General features: G+C 43.7%; 1 protein-coding gene across 1 annotated transcript in view; it reads left to right on the forward strand.

Annotated features, from left to right (window-relative positions):
• COQ5 (coenzyme Q5, methyltransferase) overlaps window positions 1-25,001 on the forward strand; it is a 62,672-nt gene that overhangs the window by 5,457 nt on the left and 32,214 nt on the right. Inside the window, exon 2 of the mRNA XM_069758057.1 lies at window positions 18,001-18,150. Coding sequence (XP_069614158.1) covers window positions 18,001-18,150 — 150 coding nt within the window. The remainder of the gene's footprint in view (window positions 1-18,000; window positions 18,151-25,001) is intronic.

A 25,001-nucleotide genomic window follows, 5' to 3' on the forward strand; every position in this document is an offset into this window, starting at 1 on the left:
CGGTCTCCCTGCTGAAGCTGACGTAGTGTGGATGTGGGAGATACAGTCGGGATCGTTGTATATATGAGAGAATGCCCATACTTGGGCGTCACCCTGAAGGAGAGAGATTATTATCCCCACCCATTGCTCCTCGGTTTTTTGAGGAACAAGGACGTAATATGAAGTATAGCTTACAGACCTCCCTGCAAATAACAACCTTGTCATGTCCCCCCAGAGAACCTGTCAGATGTTGTGCTCCACTAAGGGTTGCCTGGGAGTCACGGTCCCCTAACTTGATGTGTTAGGGTGCTGTTAAACGAGAGTGTGAGGGGAGTAGTAGTGTACTGTAATACACCAGCCAGACTAACAAGGTAATATGAACAGGGATAAAGGAAAATACCAATCATCCAAAAATACACACATAAATAACAGAGGTAAACACTGGGGTGTTGAGGATGGGGTTAAACCAATGCAGGAGAAGAAAGGGAATTATCACACACTCAAAACCTAGGAACAGTCACAGATAAATCCATCAAACGCCTTCTCCAACAATAACCACTAACAAGCTCCAGCCGTGCAACAAAAGCTAGCTGCCACAATGAGTGCTAGCCAGAGCCCAGATTATATAGGAGATGGGAGTGGCTAACAGTGAATGAGCTCTCATCTGAGCAGATTAACACCTGCTCTACTAAAATAAATTTTACACCATCTAATATGAAAGTGAAGTGCTTCTAATTCAGTTCAGGAGTAGAAGAGATTGGAAGCTGTGGTCTTCTAGCAGTAAACCCGTGACAGTTATATTCTTCTTTAGATGTGTCCCCCTCTTTCCATTTAATATACGTTTATTTTTCCTTTTTAACAAGTGATTAAGTTCTGTGTTCATCCATCCTGGTCTTGTTAAATGCTTCCAATTCTTCCTTATTTTTGGGATTGCTACGGATTTGTGCAGTGAGAATTTCTTTAGAACATCCAGCCATTGAACCGTTCCTACCCTCTTTCTGAGTTCATTAAAATCTGCCTATCTGAAGTCCAAATTTAAAGTCTGAGTCCTCATTGGTCTTCCTCCTCTTGTGATCCAAAATTTGAGGATAGCATGATCACTGCCTCCTAAATTCCCAGCCACCTTTTACTTCCTTAACCATTTCCTCCCTGTTGGAAAGAATCAGGTCTAAAATTGTAGATCCTCTTGTTCTTTCTTCTACCTTTTGAAAGATAAAGTTGTCAGAAAGAAAAGATAAGAATTTTCTGGACTTATTACTTTTACTCAAGAGATATTCCCAACAAATATCTGGAGAGATAAAATCTCCCGTGATCACTATGTTGTACTTTTTGTGAACAAAATCCTCTGTTGTAAATATAATTCATCTAAAGGTACCTTCACACATAACGATATTGTTAACGATATCGTTGCTATTTGTGACGTAGCAACGATATCGTTAATGAAATCGTTCTGTGTGACAGCGACCAACGATCAGGCCCCTGCTGGGAGATCGTTGGTCGCTGAACAAAGTCCAGAACTTTATTTCGTCGCTGGACTCCCTGGAGACATCGCTGGATCGGCGTGTGTGACACCGATCCAGCGATGTCTTCACTGGTAACCAGGGTAAACATCGGGTAACTAAGCGCAGGGCCGCGCTTAGTAACCCGATGTTTACCCTGGTTACCATGCTAAAAGTAAAAAAAAACAAACACTAGATACTTACCTACCGCTGTCTGTCCTCCAGCGCTGTGCTCTGCACTCCTCCTGCACTGGCTGTGAGCCGGAAAGCAGAGCGGTGACGTCACCGCTCTGCTTTCCGGCTCACAGCCAGTACAGGAGGAGAGCAGAGAAGCAGAGCGCAGCGCTGGAGGACAGACGGCTGTAGGTAAGTATCTAGTGTTTGTTTTTTTTTACTTTTAGGATGGTATCCAGGGTAAACATCGGGTTACTAAGCGCGGCCCTGTGCTTAGTTACCCGATGTTTACCCTGGTTACCGGCATCGTTGGTCGCTGGAGAGCGGTCTGTGTGACAGCTCTCCAGCGACCAAACAGCGACGCTGCAGCGATCCGGATCGTTGTCGGTATCGCTGCAGCGTCGCTTAATGTGAAGGGGCCTTTAGTCTGTTCAGATGGCCTATAGTAAACACCTACAATAGTGTCCTTTCTGTTCTCTCCTTGTATTCTTACCCAAACTGTTTCAACAGAGCTACCATTCTCTGAAGCTTTGATCTCTGTGGAGATGTACGTTTTCCTAACATATAATGCAACACCTCCTCCTGTCTTGTTAATCCTGTTTCTAATAAATAAGTTGAAGCCTTAAAGCTTTGTATTCCAATCATGTGTATCATTCCCCCAAGTTTCAGTGATTCCTATGACATCATATCTCTTCCTGTGTTTAGATTAAAATATAATTTTTAATAGATATGTTAAAAAGTACAAGTTGCAAAGACAAAAGATAAATATCCTAAAAGTGCAAGGTGCTAGGACAAAAAAACACAAACATGGTGGAGTGCACACCAAAAAAAAGTGTAATCCATAAATGATTACTACAGAACCTTGTTCCATATAAGCTTAAACATTAGCAGTTGTTGGCATCCTATTAGTTGACAGCCAACATTGATAGTACACAATTACACTACTCGATGAGTACAGAAAAAAAGCCAAGCTATGTGCAAACTCCACAATCGTGCATTAATCTAGGACCATGATATAGCAGGTTTTATAGACCGTATGACAACGATAGCTTATTAACATCCAACCAAAACCCCTGCCCGGTCATAAATATATGCACAAGAAAGGAGATGGGTATCCAGCTCCGGAGATAAAATTAAAAAGTCTTTATTTGATAGTGTTAAAATATAGCTGCTGGACATAGATGCTGATGAATTACCAGAGTGCCTGAAACAACTGAATGCGTTTCGAATACGTGTAGTGTTCTTAGTCCTCAGTAAGTTTGTGAGCAGTCAGGCTGAGTAATACGGGTGAGGACCCGTTGAAGTGCTGAGGCATGAAACGGCCGTTGTCCGCTTTTTTCACATCCCTCCCTGCACTTTTTGTATTATGTCCGAATAAAGTATTGTGACCAGCATATACGGGTAAGTGCACTTCATTTTTTTCTTCTTTTGTTGTACTATTATGTTGCACTTTGGAAGCTGCACCCCGTAAGGTATTTGGCTCTCTGACCAGTTTGGGTTGTTGCAATTTTAGAATCCAACTATATAGCAGCGGTGCGGGTTTTTTTTCTTTACTTTGTATTACATTGATGTGAACTGTCTGTCATGGGTAGTAATAAAATGATTGGATGCATTAGAAACATTGCGATTTTTGGGTTGGGTGATGTATAGGTGCTCTCTAATTCTTTCTTTTAATTTCCTGATAGTAGACCCTACATATAACAATATACATTCTGAACATTCGATTATGTATATTACATGATCTGAATTACAATTTAAATAACTATTAATCTTAAAAAATGTTTGATTTTTGGAACAAGAAAAAGTTTAGTTTTTTTTACAACGTAGACAAATTTTGCAAGGATACTGACTGTAATGCCCACAGGGTGGGACAAGGTATAGTGGACTCACTAGACCACTGATGGTGCAGTGGCGGCTGTATACCCGATTCTCAAAAGACACGAGTGGATCTCATAAACCAAAAGATATTAACAAGGTAAAAACCAAAAGGAAAACGGTGTCAGAGGGAAAGAACCTCTGGATCACAACACTGTACGATGTAGTGGAGCACCGGGCTAGGTGTACTGTTATGATACGATGGTTTAGGAGCAACATGGAGCGAGCTCTGAAGGAAGTGGTAACTGTACTGACCGCAGTCCCTAAGCTCAACACAACACTAGAAGTAGCCGTGGGATGCTCCTAACTCTCCCTAGGCACCTCATCACCGCCTAAGAGCTAACTACCCCTAAAGATAGAAGCAGGAAAACTATCTTGCCTCAGAGATAATCCCCAAAGGATAGATTAGCCCCCCACAAATAATGACTGTGAGTGGAGAGGGAAAAGACATACACAGAATGAAACCAGGATGAGCAGAGGAGGCCAGTCTAGCTTGATAGATAGGACAGGATGGAATACTGTGCAGTCAGTATTAAACACTACAAAAATCCACGCAGAGTTTACTAAAAATCTCCACACTTGACTAAAGGTGTGGAGGGTAAATCTGCTTCCCAGAGCTTCCAGCAAGACAGAACTAATTCATACTGATAACGCTGGACAAACATAGAAAGCACAGAACGGATAAGTCCACAATCTGTGAACAGAAAAGAGCAAGCAAGAACTTAGCTTTGCTGAACTGGTCAGAATAACAGGGAAATCCAAAGAGATGTGAATCCAACCAGGAACCATTTACAAGTGGCACTGGCTGAGGGAAAGAGCCAGGCATAAATAGCCGAGCAGAAAAGACGATAAGTGGAAGCAGCTGCTAACAGCTAACTCCAAGGAGCAGCCATACCACTTGAAACCACAGGAGGGAGCCCAAGAGCAGAACTCACAAAAGTGCCACTTACAACCACCGGAGGGAGCCCAAGAGCGGAATTCACAACAGTGTACCCCTATACAGGGATTCCCCCGTCACAACACCAGGTGGCCTGAATGCCACGAAACCAGGACCAGAGGATGACCCGTACTGACAAAGTATTCTACACAGTAGAATACTTGGGCCTGCTGGTGGAGAGAATCCCAGAAGCTCCATGAAGTCCAGAAAGGTTGATCCCACCGGTAGCTGGGACAGGAGGGTTCCGTGACGAGAGGCAAGACAACTTGGAGTGGGAACCGGAGAGACCAGAGGAGTCCAGAATGGGATTCACCAGAAGAGGACTCTGTGAAAATAGAGACATAAGTAAAGTGCAGAGCGTGGCCTGAAGCTGGAGCAACTGTCCAGAGAATGACCACGTTGCCCAGGCACCTCCCTTAAGGGGAGGGTGCTTTTTATGCACAGAGCATCATGACACAGACAGCCCTAATAGCGAACAGGTGCCCTGCTGTTTTAAGTATGTGCAGGAAGCGGGGCGCGGCTCCTAAGAGGATTTCCAGGACACCTGCCAAGAGGATGCAGGTTCTTAGCAGAGAAAGGAGCCACTGAACGTCTGGAGCCACGGACAGGGTGAGTGAAGCTGTGTAATAGGCACCGGTCTCCCTGCGCAGCGGAGACCGGACCTGCGGCTGAGGGCATGACACTGACCGCATATAAAAAAAAAAAAACAGCAGTGGACAACCAATTCGAAGGATTTTTCGTTTTCATGGGGTTATATAGACTGGGAGACAAAAAATGTCCTAATGTAGGAGCACTTCTGGACACAATCTTAATACCAAATGAAAAAGAGTGGTATTCACCTGCGCTGTCTACAAAAACGAACAATAAAATGAAAAATAGATGAATAAATGAATAAGAGAGCACTTACTTAATGAGTAATCATTGGTTATGTAGTGGATGTTGCAATGGGTCCTTAAAGTACTACCAGAATCTTAGGGGAATGAGGAGAGAAAAAAAAAAAAAGGGGGTAAATGTTTGTATTGGTGAATATAGTGAGACTAAATAGATTTATAATATATACTCACTCAGATATTAAATGGAAATGTGCAATGAAGAGACGTGATCCCTGTGTATCTGCAATTGATGCGGGTATTGTGATGACCACGGTTGCTTAATCTTCAGAGGTTTATAGTAGATGCCCCTGCTTAGATAAATGTACAACCTTTATAGGTAATGGTGGTTTTAAATAAATGTGGTCTAGTTTTCCCAGTACACAATAAACTTACTGCTGGTGGGAGTAGCACAGGATTCCGTTAGGTTAAGGTAGTAAGATGACCATCAGATGCTGGCTGACAAGCATTACTGTGATTAGAATTGATTGCCCATATGTTGAGATGAGGAGAAATGCTCCCCTAGTATGTTGGAGCACTAATATGCCACAATTGCTATGTGCACATAAAATATGCTATACTCACTGTGGTGCTGAGTGCGGAGGGAAGCGGTTCCGGAAAGTCTGAGCCACCGCTAGGTGTACCACTATGACAGAGCGGTGGGTTAAGGAGAGAGTGGCAGCAGAAGCCGTGCGACCGCGAAACCTTGCGTGCCCCGGCCGGATGCAGCGCTGAGGTAGCGGTCGGAGAGGGTGGGCAGAGCTGCTGGTGACGTCACCACGCTACGGGGCTAAAGAGGACAGGTGTGCTAGTATAGCTAGTCAGCAAACCAATGCATTTCAAGGGCTCAGGCCCTCTTCATCAGGGTTAATGCTGACCGCATGTCTTCCTGCTTCTTTTATAGCAAAATGCCCTCCCCTCCTATGTGTAATTGCTGCCAGTGCTGATTTCAATTAGTGAATCGTATCTTTAATTGGATGATTGTTTGTGCACCAATGCAGAAAGTTGTTGATCTGTAATTAGGTATTGAGCTGTGGAACTCAATTGAATTGTCTGTTGGTTGGGAATTAAAGTGTATAAACAGGTGAATTAAGAACTGGGAAAGTATTTAAAAGGGGAAAAAAAAAAAAAGATCTTTATTGATTATAGTAAAAAGCTTAAAACGTATATCTGTATATACTGCATTTAAAAATGAAAATACTAATAAAATCTTGTCTCTTAATTAGACTGACTGAACATATAACCACATCAGTATGTGTGGAGTTATAAATGTACACAAATATTAAGAATACATAAAATGTGTCATTTTATGTATGAAATATAAAATATTAGAGCTCTATAACCCTTGTTAGACAATTGCCTCTATGTATAGTCACCCATTAATAATGTTAGCCTGGGGTATTCGTCGAGCTCCATCGTTTTAGCCTGTGTACAAAACGGATGATGTTATTATTGACCCAGCTACTGTTGCCAGCCTCATGAGGGTCAGAATTTGGCCAAATGACACGTCAAAAAAAGGCATAAAGTTCAATTTCCTGATTTAGCCCTTTGGGTGCCAGGCTGTCAAGGGAGAAGATCCATTTAGATTCAATTCTTGACATGGTTTTGATGTAGTGGCCACCCCTTGGGTTCTTAGGTACAGTTTGGATACCGTAAAAGGAGATCCCCTCACATGATTTATTGTGTTTCTCATAGAAGTGTCGAGATAAGGGATGACCTTTAAAACCCTTTTTGATATTGTTTAGATGTTCCTTTATGCGGACCTTTAGGGGTCTTTTCGTGCGCCCGACATAAATTTTCTCGCATGGGCAACTAAGGATATAGATGACCCCTACAGAATCACATGTGATTGAGGACTTAATGGGATATTCATGAGTGTTATTTGCGTCTGTAAAAGACATGTATATTTTTCTGCCACATTTTGTGTGCTTGCAGCAGAAACATTTGCCACATGATTTGAACCCCATAGTTTTAGTAGTTGATGCCCTGTTTGTATTTGTGAGATTGCTTAATACTGGTTTAGTGGTGGGAGCAAGCAGAAGGCCCAAGTTTTGGGCTTTTGTATATACGAATCTTGGATTTTGCGGTAAAAGATCCCCAATATGTTTATCGCCCTGTAATATAGGCCAATGTTTCCGGATTATATTATTGAACTTTTTATACCCGGGATAAAACTGGGTGACTATGGGTAATTTACATATCTGCTCCTGAAGCGTGGATGGACCAGGATTTTCATAAGTTTTGAATATCATCGATTCCCTTGACATATGCATTATTTCATTTTTGGATTGGTGTCTAAGCACAATCTTAATACCATTTTTTAAAATAGAATCCATAACATCGTTATCTCTCAGAATATTTAAATTGCTATGTACTATTTTTTTGTAGTATACTAACCAGACTAACAAGGTAATGCGAACAGGGATAAAGGAAAATTCCAATCATGCAAAAATGCGCTCTTAAACAACAGAGGGAGACACCGGGGAGTGATGGATGGAAACAACCAAAGTAGGAGGAGAGGATTTGCACACAACCATAACCAGTCATAGATCAATCCACCAAATGCCTTCTCAAACACCCCAACAACTTCTGAATCATGCAGCAAGGAACCTAGCTCTGGCAATGCCTGCTTGCCAGAGTCCAGTATATATAGGAGAGAGGAGTGGCCAACAGTGAACAGCTGAGAGCCTTAAGGCAGGTAAGCTTCTAGGAGCTCTCAACTGAGCAGATTAATCCATGCACTGCTAGAAGAAATATGAAGGTGAAGTGCTTCTAGTCAGTGCAGGAGTAGGAGAAATCAGAAGGCGCAGTCTTCTGACTCCTCTCTGTCACGGCAACCCCATGACAATGTCATAAGAAAATTACCTCTTGTTAAAATCGGGTTTGGGTTTAAATGTATCTTAACCATTTACGTTAAAATGGGTAAAAATGAAAGTCTTACAATTTTCACACTGAGCACTGCAGGTTTTTTTTCCCTGTTGTTTCAGGAAATCAACATGTACAGTACATTACCCTCAATGAACAGGGTGTGACCTTATCTTTTGTATTGCTTTGTATTGAATGATTTAATGAGCATGTGCAAAGGTCTTTGTAAAGAGAAGGGTCATTGTAATTCTGCCTCTGATGATAATGAGCCTTCTGAAAACTGTTTTTGAAAGGACAGGATGTATGAGTCTAAAATAACATCAGTAACCAGTCATCTGAACATCAATATCATATTTTACTTAATTAACACAAATGATAATAATCAACAACAATAAATTAAAACAGTTATGCTTCACAAAAATTCTAATGGCATCTTCCCTTTAAGCACTAAGTTAAGTTAATCTTTATTTAATAATAATTAATAATAATAATTTTTTACATAGCGCCCATTATCATTATCATTATGCACCCATTATCATCGCTGTCCCCATTGGGGCTCACAATCTAAATTCCCTATCAGTATGTCTTTGGAATGTGGCAGGAAACCGGAGTACTCAGAGGAAACCCATGCAAACACGGAGAGAACATACAGAATCCTTGCAGATGTTGTCTTTGGTGGGATTTGAACCCAGGACTCCAGCGCTGCAAGGCTGCAGTGCTATCCACTGAGCCACCGAGGTGCTCTGTTGTGAATTCTGTTGTTAAGCTCCCTCCTGTGGTCATGAATGGTACTTCGGCTGGTTCTGTCCATGGGCTTCCTCTGGTGGTTGTGAGTGGGGCTGCGGCTTCTGAGGTTCCTTCCACAGGTGACGAGGTTAATTCGTTAGCTGGCTGCTCTATTTAACTCCACCTAGATCATTGCTCCATGCCACCTGACAATGTTCCAGTATTGGTCTAGTTCACTCCTGGATCGTTCTTGTGACCTGTCTTCCCAGCAGAAGCTAAGTTCCTGCTTGTTTTTCTCTGTTTGCTATTTTTTCTGTCTAGCTTGCTATTTTGAATTTTGTCTTGCTTGCTGGAAGCTCTGGGACGCAGAGGGAGCGCCTCCGCACCGTGAGTCGGTGTGGAGGGTCTTTTTGCGCCCTCTGCGTGGTCTTTTTGTAGTTTTTTGTGCTGACCGCAAAGTTACCTTTCCTATCCTCTGACTGTTCAGTAAGTCGGGCCTCACTTTGCTAAATCTATTTCATCTCTGTGTTTGTAATATTCATCTTAACTCACAGTCATTATATGTGGGGGGCTGCCTGTTCCTTTGGGGAATTTCTCTGAGGCAAGGTAGGCTTTATTTTTCTATCTCTAGGGCTAGCTAGTTCCTTAGGCTGTGACGAGGCGCCTAGGGAGCGTTAGGAGCAATCCACGGCTATTTCTAGTGTGTGTGATAGGATTAGGGATTGCGGTCAGCAGAGTTCCCACGTCTCAGAGCTTGTCTGTATTATTAGTAACTATCAGGTCATTCCGTGTGCTCTTAACCACCAGGTCCATTATTGTCCTCACCACCAGGTCATAACAGTACAAGTGACCCAAAGTACTAATGCATCTCAATAGAGGGATAAGAGAAGTTCTGAGACCATTTTTTTTTCTTTGCAGTGTGTTTTGTCTCTCTTTTCCCCTTTACCTCTGGGTGGTTCAGGATACAGGTGTAGATATGGACATTCAAGGTCTGTTCTCTTGTATGGATAATCTCACTGCAAGGGTACAAAACATTCAAGATTTTGTGGTTCAGAATCCGATGTTAGAGCCTAGGATTCCAATTCCTGATTTGTTGTTTGGGGATAGATCTAAGTTTCTGAATTTCAAAAATATTTGTAAATTGTTTCTTGCTGTGCAACCTCGCTCCTCAGGTGACCCTGTTCAACAAGTGAAAATCATTATTTCTTTGTTACGTGGCGACCCTCAAGACTGGGCATTTTCCCTTGCGCCAGGAGATCCGGCATTGCATGATGTTGATGCGTTTTTTCTGGCGCTTGGATTGCTTTATGATGAACCAAATTCAGTGGATCAGGCAGAGAAAATCTTGCTGGCTCTGTGTCAGGGTCAGGATGAGGTAGAGATATATTGTCAGAAGTTTAGGAAGTGGTCTGTACTCACTCAGTCGAATGAATGTGCCCTGGCAGCAATTTTCAGAAAGGGTCTCTCGGAAGCCCTTAAGGATGTCATGGTGGGATTTCCCATGCCTGCTGGTCTGAATGAGTCTATGTCTTTGGCCATTCAGATCGATCGATCGCTTGCGTGAGCGTAAAGCTGTGCACGATTTGGCGGTATTATCTGAGCATAGACCTGAGCCTATGCAATGTGATAGGACTTTGACCAGAGCTGAACGGCAAGAACACAGACGTCGGAATGGGCTGTGTTTTTACTGTGGTGATTCCACTCATGCTATCTCCGATTGTCCTAAGCGCACTAAGCGTTTCGCTAGGTCTGCCACCATTGGTACGGTACAGTCGAAATTTCTTTTGTCCGTTACTCTGATTTGCTCTTTGTCATCCTATTCTGTTATGGCATTTGTGGATTCAGGCGCTGCCCTAAATTTGATGGACTTGGAGTTTGCTAGGCGCTGTGGTTTTTTCTTGGAGCCCTTGCAGTATCCTATTCCATTGAGAGGAATTGATGCTACACCTTTGGCCAAGAATAAGCCTCAGTACTGGACCCAATTGACCATGTGCATGGCTCCTGCACATCAGGAGGATATTCGCTTTTTGGTGTTGCATAATTTGCATGATGTTGTCGTTTTGGGGTTGCCATGGCTACAGGTCCATAATCCAGTATTGGATTGGAAATCTATGTCTGTGTCCAGCTGGGGTTGTCAGGGGGTACATGGTGATGTTCCATTTTTGTCTATTTCGTCATCCACCCCTTCTGAAGTCCCGGAGTTTTTGTCGGATTACCGGGATGTATTTGATGAGCCCAAATCCAGTGCCCTACCTCATAGGGATTGCGATTGTGCTATCAATTTGATTCCTGGTAGTAAGTTTCCTAAGGGCCGACTGTTCAATTTATCTGTGCCAGAACACGCCGCTATGCGGAGTTATATAAAGGAATCCTTGGAGAAGGGTCATATTCGCCCGTCGTCGTCACCATTGGGAGCAGGGTTCTTTTTTGTGGCCAAGAAGGATGGTTCTTTGAGACTTTGTATTGATTACCGCCTTCTTAATAAGATCACAGTCAAATTTCAGTACCCTTTGCCGCTGCTGTCTGATTTATTTGCTCGGATTAAGGGGGCTAGTTGGTTCACCAAGATAGATCTTCGTGGTGCGTATAATCTTGTGCGTATTAAACAGAGCGATGAATGGAAAACAGCATTTAATACGCCCAAGGGCCATTTTGAGTACCTGGTTATGCCATTCGGGCTTTCCAATGCTCCATCAGTATTTCAGTCCTTTATGCATGACATCTTCCGAGAGTACCTGGATAAATTCCTGATTGTGTATTTGGATGATATTTTGGTCTTCTCGGATGATTGGGAGTCTCACGTGAAGCAGGTCAGAATGGTGTTCCAGGTCCTTCGTGCGAATTCTTTGTTTGTGAAGGGGTCAAAGTGTCTCTTTGGAGTTCAGAAGGTTTCAGTTTTGGGTTTCATTTTTTCCCCTTCTACTATCGAGATGGACCCTGTTAAAGTCCAGGCCATTTATGATTGGACTCAGCCGACATCTGTGAAGAGTCTGCAAAAGTTCCTGGGCTTTGCTAATTTTTATCGTCGCTTCATCAGTAATTTTTCTAGTGTTGCTAAACCGTTGACTGATTTGACCAAGAAGGGTGCTGATGTGGTCAATTGGTCTTCTGCGGCTGTGGAAGCTTTTCAGGAGTTGAAGCGTCGTTTTTCTTCTGCCCCTGTGTTGTGCCAGCCAGATGTTTCGCTCCCGTTTCAGGTCGAGGTTGATGCTTCTGAGATTGGAGCAGGAGCTGTTTTGTCGCAAAGAAGTTCTGATGGCTCGGTGATGAAACCATGTGCCTTCTTTTCTAGAAAGTTTCGCCTGCTGAGCGCAATTATGATGTTGGCAATCGAGAGTTGTTGGCCATGAAGTGGGCATTCGAGGAGTGGCGTCATTGGCTTGAAGGAGCCAAGCATCGCGTGGTGGTCTTGACGGATCACAAGAATTTGACTTATGTCGAGTCTGCCAAACGGTTGAATCCTAGACAGGCTCGTTGGTCGCTATTTTTCTCCCGTTTTGATTTTGTGGTTTCGTACCTTCCGGGCTCTAAGAATGTGAAGGCTGATGCCCTGTCAAGGAGTTTTGTGCCCGACTCTCCGGGTGTTCCTGAGCCGGCGGGTATTCTCAAAGAGGGGGTAATTTTGTCTGCCATCTCCCCTGATTTGCGGCGGGTGCTGCAAAAATTTCAGGCTGATAGACCTGACCGTTGCCCAGCGGAGAGACTGTTTGTCCCTGATAAATGGACTAGTAGAGTTATCTCTGAGGTTCATTGTTCGGTGTTGGCTGGTCATCCTGGAATCTTTGGTACCAGAGATTTGGTGGCTAGATCCTTTTGGTGGCCGTCTTTGTCGCGGGATGTGCGTTCTTTTGTGCAGTCCTGTGGGACTTGTGCTCGGGCTAAGCCCTGCTGTTCTCATGCCAGTGGGTTGCTTTTGCCCTTGCCGGTCCCGAAGAGGCCCTGGACGCATATTTCTATGGATTTTATTTCGGATCTCCCTGTCTCTCAAAAGATGTCGGTCATTTGGGTGGTTTGTGATCGCTTCTCTAAGATGGTCCATTTGGTACCCTTGTCTAAATTGCCTTCCTCCTCTGATTTGGTGCCATTGTTTTTCCAGCATGTGGTTCGTTTACATGGCATTCCGGAGAACATCGTTTCGGACAGAGGTTCCCAGTTTGTTTCGAGGTTTTGGCGATCCTTTTGTGCTAGGATGGGCATTGATTTGTCTTTTTCCTCGGGTTTCCATCCTCAGACAAATGGACAAACCGAACGTACTAATCAGACTTTGGAAACATATCTGAGATGCTTTGTTTCTGCTGATCAGGATGATTGGGTGTCCTTTTTGCCTTTGGCTGAGTTCGCCCTTAATAATCGGGCCAGCTCGGCTACTTTGGTTTCGCTGTTTTTCTGCAATTCTGGTTTCCATCCTCGTTTCTTTTCAGGGCAGGTTGAGTCTTCGGACTGTCCTGGTGTAGATACTGTGGTGGATAGGTTGCAGCAGATTTGGACTCATGTGGTGGACAATTTGACATTGTCCCAGGAGAAGGCTCAACGTTTCGCTAACCGCCGGCGCTGTGTGGGTCCCCGACTTCGTGTTGGGGATTTGGTTTGGTTGTCGTCTCGTTATGTTCCTATGAAGGTTTCCTCTCCTAAGTTTAAGCCTCGTTTCATTGGTCCGTATAAGATTTCTGAGGTTCTCAATCCTGTGTCATTTCGTTTGACCCTTCCAGCTTCTTTTGCCATCCATAATGTATTCCATAGGTCGTTGTTGCGGAGATACGTGGCGCCTGTGGTTCCATCCGTTGATCCTCCTGCCCCGGTGTTGGTTGAGGGGGAGTTGGAGTATGTGGTGGAGAAGATTTTGGATTCTCGTATTTCGAGACGGAAACTCCAGTACCTGGTCAAGTGGAAGGGTTATGGTCAGGAAGATAATTCCTAGGTCTTTGCCTCTGATGTTCATGCTGCCGATCTGGTTCGTGCCTTTCATTTGGCTCGTCCTGGTCGGCCTGGGGGCTCTGGTGAGGGTTCGATGACCCCTCCTCAAGGGGGGGTACTGTTGTGAATTCTGTTGTTAAGCTCCCTCCTGTGGTCATGAATGGTACTTCGGCTGGTTCTGTCCATGGGCTTCCTCTGGTGGTTGTGAGTGGGGCTGCGGCTTCTGAGGTTCCTTCCACAGGTGACGAGGTTAATTCGTTAGCTGGCTGCTCTATTTAACTCCACCTAGATCATTGCTCCATGCCACCTGTCAATGTTCCAGTATTGGTCTAGTTCACTCCTGGATCGTTCTTGTGACCTGTCTTCCCAGCAGAAGCTAAGTTCCTGCTTGTTTTTCTTTGTTTGCTATTTTTTCTGTCCAGCTTGCTATTTTGAATTTTGTCTTGCTTGCTGGAAGCTCTGGGACGCAGAGGGAGCGCCTCCGCACCGTGAGTCGGTGCGGAGGGTCTTTTTGCGCCCTCTGCGTGGTCTTTTTGTAGTTTTTTGTGCTGACCGCAAAGTTACCTTTCCTATCCTCTGTCTGTACAGTAAGTCGGGCCTCACTTTGCTAAATCTATTTCATCTCTGTGTTTGTAATATTCATCTTAACTCACAGTCATTATATGTGGGGGGCTGCCTGTTCCTTTGGGGAATTTCTCTGAGGCAAGGTAGGCTTTATTTTTCTATCTCTAGGGCTAGCTAGTTCCTTAGGCTGTGACGAGTTGCATAGGGAGCGTTAGGAGCAATCCACGGCTATTTCTAGTGTGTGTGATAGGATTAGGGATTGCGGTCAGCAGAGTTCCCACGTCTCAGAGCTTGTCTGTATTATTAGTAACTATCAGGTCATTCCGTGTGCTCTTAACCACCAGGTCCATTATTGTCCTCACCACCAGGTCATAACAGTGCTCCCTCCCTAGAGGATTTCTTTGTCTCTCAGGTGCTGTCATGGGTGAGGGGAAAAAATAATTACTAGTTGTCACAAATCACAGGGAGGATATTTTTATCATCCCCACCGCTGACACCAATATGTCATGAACCGGGGTTGTTTGGTTGTCCCCGGTTCTTTTCTGAAGGGGTCTTATCTATAGCCCACTTCCATCTTGGAACTAGCAGCTCTCTGGTGCCCCCCTTACCCCCAGGTCAGACAGGGTACTGCAAGTAGGATAATTAGTCGCCAGAAAGGCTGCCTTACTATGTACTGGCTAATGGGCACACTGCAGCGAGGGCGATATAACTACTCCCACTCAGGCGGGAACAATAACGCCGCCCGTCGCTACGAGTTTTCCCAACGGCTCAGGACACTTTCCACTGCCACCAGCTCCTTTTCCTGAATTGATAATCGGTCAGGAGCCAACCCAATTAGTAGTGTAATTTACTTCAGAGGACGTGTAAGTACGTTATAGAGCAAGGAGAAACAAAGCTAGTAATCTTATATATTTTACTCCAAAAGGTATGCAGTGTTTTCAAAAGTATAAAAAGATATTATAAAAGGAGACAAGTATCGTATGTACAGACAATTACAAAATTAACAGTAATTAAAGGAAGAAAAACACATTTCTTTAGTCATTTCAGATCATGGAAAATCATGTGCTGGGGGAGGGGCGACATCAAAATGCATCAGAGCAGCTTGCAGAGCTGCTGTTAGCTCTTTTCCTGGGCAAAGACTGATTCATAACTCAGCAGGGTTAAGATATTCCCTCTGGTCGTGACATCACTGAGTGGGCTGAGTTATGAAATGCACTCCTCTTTTTTTCAGAGGGACTGAAGTGTACTGAAAGCTCCTAGCCATTGTAGCTCGGGGATGGCATCACGTATAGCGATCACAGAACTACCATTTTCCATGCATAAGCTGGGCGTTAATATGAGCCCAAACATGAAGTGGATATGAGCCCCTGTTAAGCAGTAACCCGTTTCTCCATTTCTGCTAGGCGCTGCGCTTAGAAAACGCACGAGTGTGCAGCCCGATTGTTGCACATACCAAATATATAACTTTCAGATCTACAGTATGTCACTACTTGGGGTGGAATTATTCCATCATGAATAACTGTTACACAAAGGAGCACATGGTTTCATACAAAGGACTGGCTTTCTACTCACTCCTGCATTCGAGAGGGAGGGGGGACAGAGAGGGAGGGGGGACAGAGTCGCACACTGGAGTTTCACGTTCCAGCTGTAGTGTCAGCTACCCTAGCAAGAGCTGGGAGGAAGGGGGGTCGGAAAGCCTGCAGCGTGTGTCTGTACTCGGCTTCAGTGCACGTAGCAGATCTCAGTGTGCATGATTATAGACAATCAAATACATCATATTCCTGACACCAGTAATTTGATTTGAGACCTGTTTTGTCTTCATACACGTTGATACGGTGTGTGATCCAACATACAGCATAAACCACTTCTGTCTTCCAAATAAGCAGACTGTTCTCTGTAGTCCAACTTGTTTATTGGTAACAGGTATTGAAATGCGGTAAAACTATAAGAATACAAATGATATGTATAAGTATTGGGCTAAACAATCACACAGCTGATACTTTACAACTGATAAAGAAAGTATACAGTATGATGCAACCTTTGTATATAACTACATACAGTAAATCCCTAGTAATCACATTTCCTGTGTACTGACTGCTATATAGTTAATCACATTCTGTACAACACTACATTGCAAGAACAGCGATAATGATCTTACCGGATAAACTTAACCAGGATGGCAAGTAAGTGAGGTAGTCCCAACACAGCAGAAGAACACTTGTGTCCAGGAAGAACACAGAGAGAAAATGGAGGTTCCTCATCCCAAAATGCCTTGGTGCAATCCCACAATGCAACACTCAAATTATTACTAAAAAAACACAGGTAATAAACTTAACCACCACTGGGTGGTGCTATAACACAGCAAAAAAACAACACTAATAATAGTGAACTTTTAATGCATAACTGGAATCCTACTGTCCTTTTGAATGGACAGAACAAAACCCATAACAGCACTCTTATTCCCACGCTTTTGATGGTTGAGGTTTCAGTCTTTGTCTTCTTATAGTGAAGAATGAGCTTAAAGGGGTTGTCTGAGCTTTCTGTATATTTTGTGTGCACGTAGGATGCAGAATGCTGACAGTGTGCATAATACTCCTTATCAGCATTCTGCTTGGTGTCCTAGGTATCACACTTAGGCTAAGTTCACATTTGCTTTTGGGGGCTCTGCGGAGGGCTGCGTACGTCCTCCGTTAAGCCCTGCATACTTCTGCATGCGTCCTGCGTACCTGTCTTTAACATTGGGTACGCAGGACATGCGGATGCGTTATTTTGACGTGCCCGCCGACTGCACGGGAATGTAACAAGTAGCGTTTTGTGCGGACTTCGGGTGCATCAAAACGATACATCCGCATGTCCTGCGTACCCAATGATAAAGATAGGCACGCTGGACGCATGCAGAAGTATGCGGGGCTTAATGGAGGACGTACGCAGCCCTCAGCAAAGCCACCGAACGCAAATGTGAACCCAGCCTTAGTTATGCGAGCAGCTGTCTCCTGATTCCGGAGGAGCTGCTCACTCCTTGACTACAGTTTTCCTGCCTGGGGGATGGTTAGGACCAGTCTGCCAATGTCTGCCCTACCCTACCCCTCTGGCATCCTCTTCCAGCCTCAGTATACACAGTGCCAGGCAGCAGGGGATAACTCAGCTGATTGGGATCCAGGAGGGAAAAGGCTTTTACATAGATGAGTATACTGTGCTGTGTGCATCCATTCGTCATCACCCATCCATCCATCTGTCTATCCATCCATCCCTCTACTCATCCATCCATCCATCCCTCCCTCCATCCATCCCTCATCCATCCATCTCTCCTACCCCTCCACCCTCTGTAACTCTGCTCAAAATTTGACATATCTCAATGAAAACAAAGAGCTGTGGTCAGGCCCATTGACTAGATTATAATGGGTCTGTTTTCTAGCCGTGAATCACGGACATCTGAATGAGGCCTTGGGGCGCTGTTCTGTTTCCCTTGTGCTGGGTTTGATGACTTGTGTCTCCTCCATGGAGCTTTATGTGATAACATATGGCATATTGATATATTTATTCTACACGTATTACTGCAGATGATCCAATATCATTTTAATGTTTATTTCCTTTTTAGTGTATCATGTATTTGAAAGTGTTGCTAAAAAATATGATGTCATGAACGACTCGATGAGCTTGGGCATTCATCGGCTGTGGAAGGACTGGCTGGTACGTTATATGAACCCTACTCCTGGCATTCAGTTATTGGATGTAGCAGGAGGAACAGGTAATGGACTTGTGTTATGGTATAGTCAACTTTTTCTTAACGTGTACCCACAGCTTCACAAAGAAGTTATCATAGTGTAGCATTCTTCAGTGTATTTTTTTTTTTAAATCCCTGTGTAGCGATTTCTGCTGATCTCGCACACTACCGATCGCCCAAAGTCTGTGCTGGGGCTACACTAAGCTGTGCAACATCCTGCTTTTCACTCTTGGATACTGTCTTCAGTGAGCGCTGTAAAATCCTATCACGCTCAGTCCCACAATGAAGACGGTAGCCTAGTAGCAGGAGAAGAATGCTATTTAGTGTGCCTTCCCAACACAGAGTTCGGGTGGTGTGTAATACGGGCAATCAATGAAAAGTGCTAATAGTGATTTTGTAAAATACCGTAATTATAATGTCTATATTAATGTATAGAGTCTATCATTATTGTCATGTTCTTGGGATACTGGAGATGTGCTTTAATGTTAAATATTACATATTAAAATTTGTGTAAAAAGACTATAAGCATCTACTATATAATTGTCTAAGGGTCACTTCCGTCTGTCTGTCACGGATATTCATTGGTCGCGGCCTCTGTCTGTCATGGAAATCCAAGTCGCTAATTGGTCGTGGATGTTTTGCCACAACCATTGCCACGACCAATCAGCGACGGGCACAGTCCGCCAGAAACATGGCCGCTCCTTCCTCCCCGCAGTCAGTGCCCGCTCCATACTTCCCTCCAGTCAGCGCTCACACAGGGTTAACCCCTTTACCCCCAAGGGTGGTTTGCACGTTAATGACCGGGCCAATTTTTACAATTCTGACCACTGTCCCTTTATGAGGTTATAACTCTGGAACGCTTCAACGGATCCCAGTGATTCTGACATTGTTTTCTCATGACATATTGTACTTCATGACAATGGTAAAAATTCTTTGATAGTACCTGCGTTTATTTGTGAAAAAAATGGAAATTTGGCGAAAATTATGAAAATTTCGCAATTTTCCAACTTTGAATTTTTATGCAATTAAATCACAGAGATATGTCACATAAAATACTTAATAAGTAACATTTCCCACATGTCTACTTTACATCAGCACAATTTTGGAACCAAAATTTTTTTTTGTTAGGGACTTATAAGGGTTAAAAGTTGACCAGCAATTTCTCATTTCTACAACACCATTTTTTTTTAGGGACCACATCTCATTTGAAGTCATTTTGAGGGGTCTATATGATAGAAAATACCCAAGTGTGACACCATTCTAAAAACTACACCCCTCAAGGTGCTCAAAACCATATTCAAGAAGTTTATTAACCCTTCTGGTGCTTCACAGGAATTTTTTGAATGTTTAAATAAAAATGAACATTTAACTTTTTTTCACAAAAAATTTAATTCAGCTCCAATTTGTTTTATTTTACCAAGGGTAACAGGAGAAAATGGACCCCAAACATTGTTGTACAATTTGTCCTGAGTACGCCAATACCCCACATGTGGGGGTAAACCACTGTTTGGGCGCATGGCAGAGCTCGGAAGCGAAGGAGCGCCATTTGACTTTTCAATGCAAAATTGACTGGAATTGAGATGGGACGCCATGTTTCGTTTGGAGAGCCCCTGATGTGCCTAAACATTGAAACCCCCCACAAGTGACACCATTTTGGAAAGTAGACCCCCTAAGGAACTTATCTAGAGGTGTGGTGAGCACTTTGACCCACCAAGTGCTTCACAGAAGTTTATAATGTAGAACCGTAAAAATAAAAAATCATATTTTTTCACAAAAATTATCTTTTCGCCACCAATTTTTTATTTTCCCAAGGGTAAGAGAAGAAATTGGACCCCAAAAGTTGTTGTACAATTTGTCCTGAGTACGCTGATAGCCCATATGTGGGGGTAAACCACTGTTTGGGCGGATGGGAGAGCTCGGAAGGGAAGGAGCGCCGATTGACTTTTCAATGCAAAATTGACAGGAATTGAGATGGGACGCCATGTTGCGTTTGAAGAGCCACTGATGTGCCTAAACATTGAAACCCCCCACAAGTGACACCATTTTGGAAAGTAGACCCCCTAAGGAACTTATCTAGAGGTGTGGTGAGCACTTTGACCCACCAAGTGCTTCACAGAAGTTTATAATGCAGAGCCGTAAAAATAAAACAATTTTTTTCCCACAAAAATTATTTTTTTAGCCCCCAGTTTTGTATTTCCCCGAGGGTAACAGGAGAAATTGGACCCCAAAATTTGTTGCCCAATTTGTCCTGAGTGCGATGATACACCATATGTGGGGGGAACCACTGTTTGGGCACATGGGAGGGCTCGGAAGGGAAGGAGTGCCATTTGAATGCAGACTTAGATGGAATGGTCTGCAGGTGTCACATTGCATTTGCAGAGCCCCTAATGTACCTAAACAGTAGAAACCTCCCACAAGTGACACCATTTTGGAAACTAGACTCCCTAAGGAACTCATCTAGATGTGTTGTGATAGCTTTGAACCCCCAAGTGTTTCACTACAGTTTGTAACGCAGAGCCGTGAAAATTAAAAAAAAAATCTTTCCCCCCAAAATTATTTTTTAGCCCCCAGTTTTGTATTTTCCCGAGGGTAAGAGGAGAAATTCGACCCCAAAAGTTGTTGTCCAATTTGTCCTGAGTACGGTGATACCCCGTATGTTGGGGGGGGAACCGCCGTTTGAGCGCATGGCAGAGCTCAGAAGGGAAGGAGCGCCATTTGGAATGCAGACTTAGATGGAATGGTCTGCAGGCGTCACATTGCGTTTGCAGAACCCCTAATGTACCTAAACAGTAGAAACCCCCCACAAGTGACCCCATATTGGAAACTAGACCCCCCAGGGAACTAATCTAGATGTGTTGTGAGAACTTTGAACTCCCAAGTGTTTCACTACAGTTTATAACGCAGAGCCGTGAAAATAAAAAAATCTTTTTTTTTCCCACAAAAATTATTTTTTAGCCCCCAGTTTTGTATTTTCCCAAGGGTAACAGGAGAAATTGGACCCCAAAAGTTGTTGTCCTATTTGTCCTGAGTACGCTGATACCCCATATGTTGGGGTAAACCCCTGTTTGGGCACACGGGAGAGCTCGGAAGGGAAGAAGCACTGTTTTACTTTTTCAACGCAGAATTGGCTGGAATTGAGATCGGACGCCATGTCGCGTTTGGAGAGCCCCTGATGTGCCTAAACAGTGGAAACCCCACAATTATAACTGAAACCCTAATCCAAACACACCCCTAACCTTAATCCCAACAGTAACCCTAACCATACCTCTAACCCTGACACACCCCTAACCCTAATCCCAACCCTATTCCCAACTGTAAATGTAATCTAAACCCTAACTGTAATTTTAGCCCCAACCCGAACCCTAACTTTAGCCCCAACCCAAACTGTAGCCCTAACCCTAGCCCTAACCCTAGCTCTAACCCTAGCCCTAATGGGAAAATGGAAATAAATACATTTTTTTAATTTTTCCCTAACTAAGGGGGTGATGAAGGGGGGTTTGATTTACTTTTATAGCGGGTTTTTTAGCGGATTTTTATGATTGGCAGCCGTCACACACTGAAAGACGCTTTTTATTGCAAAAAATATTTTTTGCGTTACCACATTTTGAGAGCTATAATTTTTCCATATTTTGGTCCACAGAGTCATGTGAGGTCTTGTTTTTTGCGGGACGAGTTGACGTTTTTATTGGTAACATTTTCGGGCACGTGACATTTTTTGATCGCTTTTTATTCCGATTTTTGTGAGGCAGAATGACCAAAAACCAGCTATTCATGAATTTCTTTTGGGGGAGGCGTTTATACCGTTCCGCGTTTGGTAAAATTGATAAAGCAGTTTTATTCTTCGGGTCAGTACGATTACAACGACACCTCACTTATATCATTTTTTTATGTTTTGGCGCTTTTATACGATAAAAACTATTTTATAGAAAAAATAATTATTTTTGCATCGCTTTATTCTCAGGACTATTTTTTTTTTTTTTTTGCTGATGATGCTGTATGTCGGCTCGTTTTTTGCGGGACAAGATGACGTTTTCAGCGGTACCATGGTTATTTATATCTGTCTTTTTGATCGTGTGTTATTCCACTTTTTGTTCGGCGGTATGATAATAAAGCGTTGTTTTTTGCCTCGTTTTTTTTTTTCTTACGGTGTTTACTGAAGGGGTTAACTAGTAGGCCAGTTTTATAGGTCGGGCCGTTACGGACGCGGCGATACTAAATATATGTACTTTTATTGTTTTTTTTTTTTTAATTTAGATAAAGAAATGTATTTATGGGAATAATATTTTTTTTTTTTTTCATTATTTTGGAATATTTTTTTTAATTTTTTTTTTTACACATTTGAAAAAAAATTTTTTTACTTTTTTACTTTGTCCCAGGTGGGGACATCACAGATCAGTGATCTGACAGTTTGCACAGCACTCTGTCAGATCACTGATCTGACATGCAGCGCTGCAGCCTTCACAGAGCCTGCTCTAAGCAGGCGCTGTGAAGCAAACTCCCTCCCTGCAGGACCCGGATCCGCGGCCATCTTGGATCCGGGGCTCGAGCAGGGAGGGAGGTGAGGAGACCCTCGCAGCAACGCGATCACATCGCGTTGCTGCGGGGGGCTCAGGGAAGCCCGCAGGGAGCCCCCTCCCTGCGCGATGCTTCCCTGCACCGCCGGCACATCGCGATCATCTTTGATCGCGGTGTGCCAGGGGTTAATGTGCCGGGGGCGGTCCGTGACCGCTCCTGGCACATAGTGCCGGATGTCAGCTGCGATAGGCAGCTGACACCCGGCCGCGATCGGCGGCGCTCCCCCCGTGAGCGCCGCCGATCGTGCTGGACGTACTATCTCGTCCATGGTCATAGGGGCCCACCCCACCTCGACGGGATAGTACGTCCCATGTCAGAAAGGGGTTAATGGCAGCGTTAATGGACCACGGTGTAATGCACTCCATTAACACAGCTATTAACCCTGTGTGACCAACTTTTTACTATTCATGCTGCATATGCAGCATGAATAGTAAAAAGATCTAATGTTACAAATAATAATAATAATAAAAAACGTTATTCTCACCCTCCGACGTCGCCCTGGACTCGGCAGTGCAAGCGGCAGGTTCCGGTGTCAAGGATGCTATGCGATAAGGACCTGCTATGACGTCACGGTCATGCGACCGTGACGTCATCACAGGTCCTGTGCTCATACCAACCCTGGGACCGGAAGCTGCCGCGTGCACCGCACACAGGCGCCAAGACTACAAGGGGCTTTCGGAGGGAGAGTGTATGTTTATTTTTTATTTTAAGTCTTTTTTAACCTGTTACATACGTGGCTGGGCAATATACTACGTGGCTCTGTGGTTTACTACGTCGCTGTGCAATATACTACGTGACTGGCCAATATACTACGCGATTGGGCAATATAGTACGTGGCTCTGTGCTGTATACTACGTCGCTGTGCAATATTCTACGTGGCTGGGCAATATACTACGTGACTGGGCAATATACTACGTGACTGGGCAATATACTATGTCACTGGGCAATATACTATGTCACTGGGCAATATGCTACGTGGACTGGGCAATATACTACATGGACATGCATATTCTAGAATACCCGATGCGTTAGAATCGGGCCACCATCTAGTTTAATAATAATAATTTTATTTATATAGCGCCAACATATTCCGCAGCGCTTTACAAATTATAGAGGGGACTTGTACAGACAATAGACATTACAGCATAATAAAAATCACAGTTCAAAATAGATACCAATAGGAATGAGGGCCCTGCTCACAAGCTTACAAACTATGAGGAAAAGGGGAGACACGAGAGGTGGATGGTAACAAATGCTATAGTTATTCGGACCAGCCATAGTGTAATGCTCGGGTGTTCATGCAAAGCTGCATGAACCAGTTAACTGCCTAAGTATGTAACAGTACAGACACAGAGGGCTATTAACTGCATAAAGTGTATGAGAACATGATGCGAGGAACCCGATTACGGTTAAAGGTGCGTGTATGTGTGTGTGTGTGTATGTGTGTATATATATATATATATATATATATATATATATATATATATATATATATATATTTATATATATATATATTCCAACAAAAGAGAAATAACGAGGGCACTCACCAGTCTTCTTATAGTGCAAAAATCGCTTACTTTATTGACGTGACATCTAAAAATCCAAGATCGGGTTACCGATGGAGCCGAAGCTCAGGTGAGCAGGAGGGAGTGGAGACGACGGCCGTTTCGCGCTGTGCTTGCGCTTCTACGGGTCCCGTAGAAGCGCAAGCACAGCGCGAAACGGCCGTCGTCTCCACTCCCTCCTGCTCACCTGAGCTTCGGCTCCATCGGTAACCCGATCTTGGATTTTTAGATGTCACGTCAATAAAGTAAGCGATTTTTGCACTATAAGAAGACTGGTGAGTGCCCTCGTTATTTCTCTTTTGTTGGACTGTATAGTTGGACTTGTTTCATATACGAGGAGCACCCGAGGTGTGCAATGTGGCAGCAAAGGTTAACCCATTTAAGCACTGAAGTGTGAATTTACCACTTGGCTTGTGACCGTTCTTTTTGAAGGCAGTGCCGCCCCATTTACCCTTTTTATAGAGACTTGATATATATATATATAATGTGTGTGTGTGTTGCTATATATCTGCCTGAGGTTTAGCACAGCATTCGCAAAATGCAAAGTGGAAGCTAAAAAACTGTACAGCGAATATTTGGTTGCTTTCAACCTTAAAATTGCAGGAATGACCCCATAAATTTATGCCTAGCATGATTATATAAATACACAGTTTACGAGTGTATGTGTGTATATATAGAAGTAGTACAAGGTTTTTATAAGCACGAAGATGCATTCTTCTAATAGTTGTATGTCTT

This window comes from Ranitomeya imitator, chromosome 1, assembly GCF_032444005.1.
Source record: "Ranitomeya imitator isolate aRanImi1 chromosome 1, aRanImi1.pri, whole genome shotgun sequence".
Lineage (NCBI taxonomy): Eukaryota > Metazoa > Chordata > Amphibia > Anura > Dendrobatidae > Ranitomeya > Ranitomeya imitator.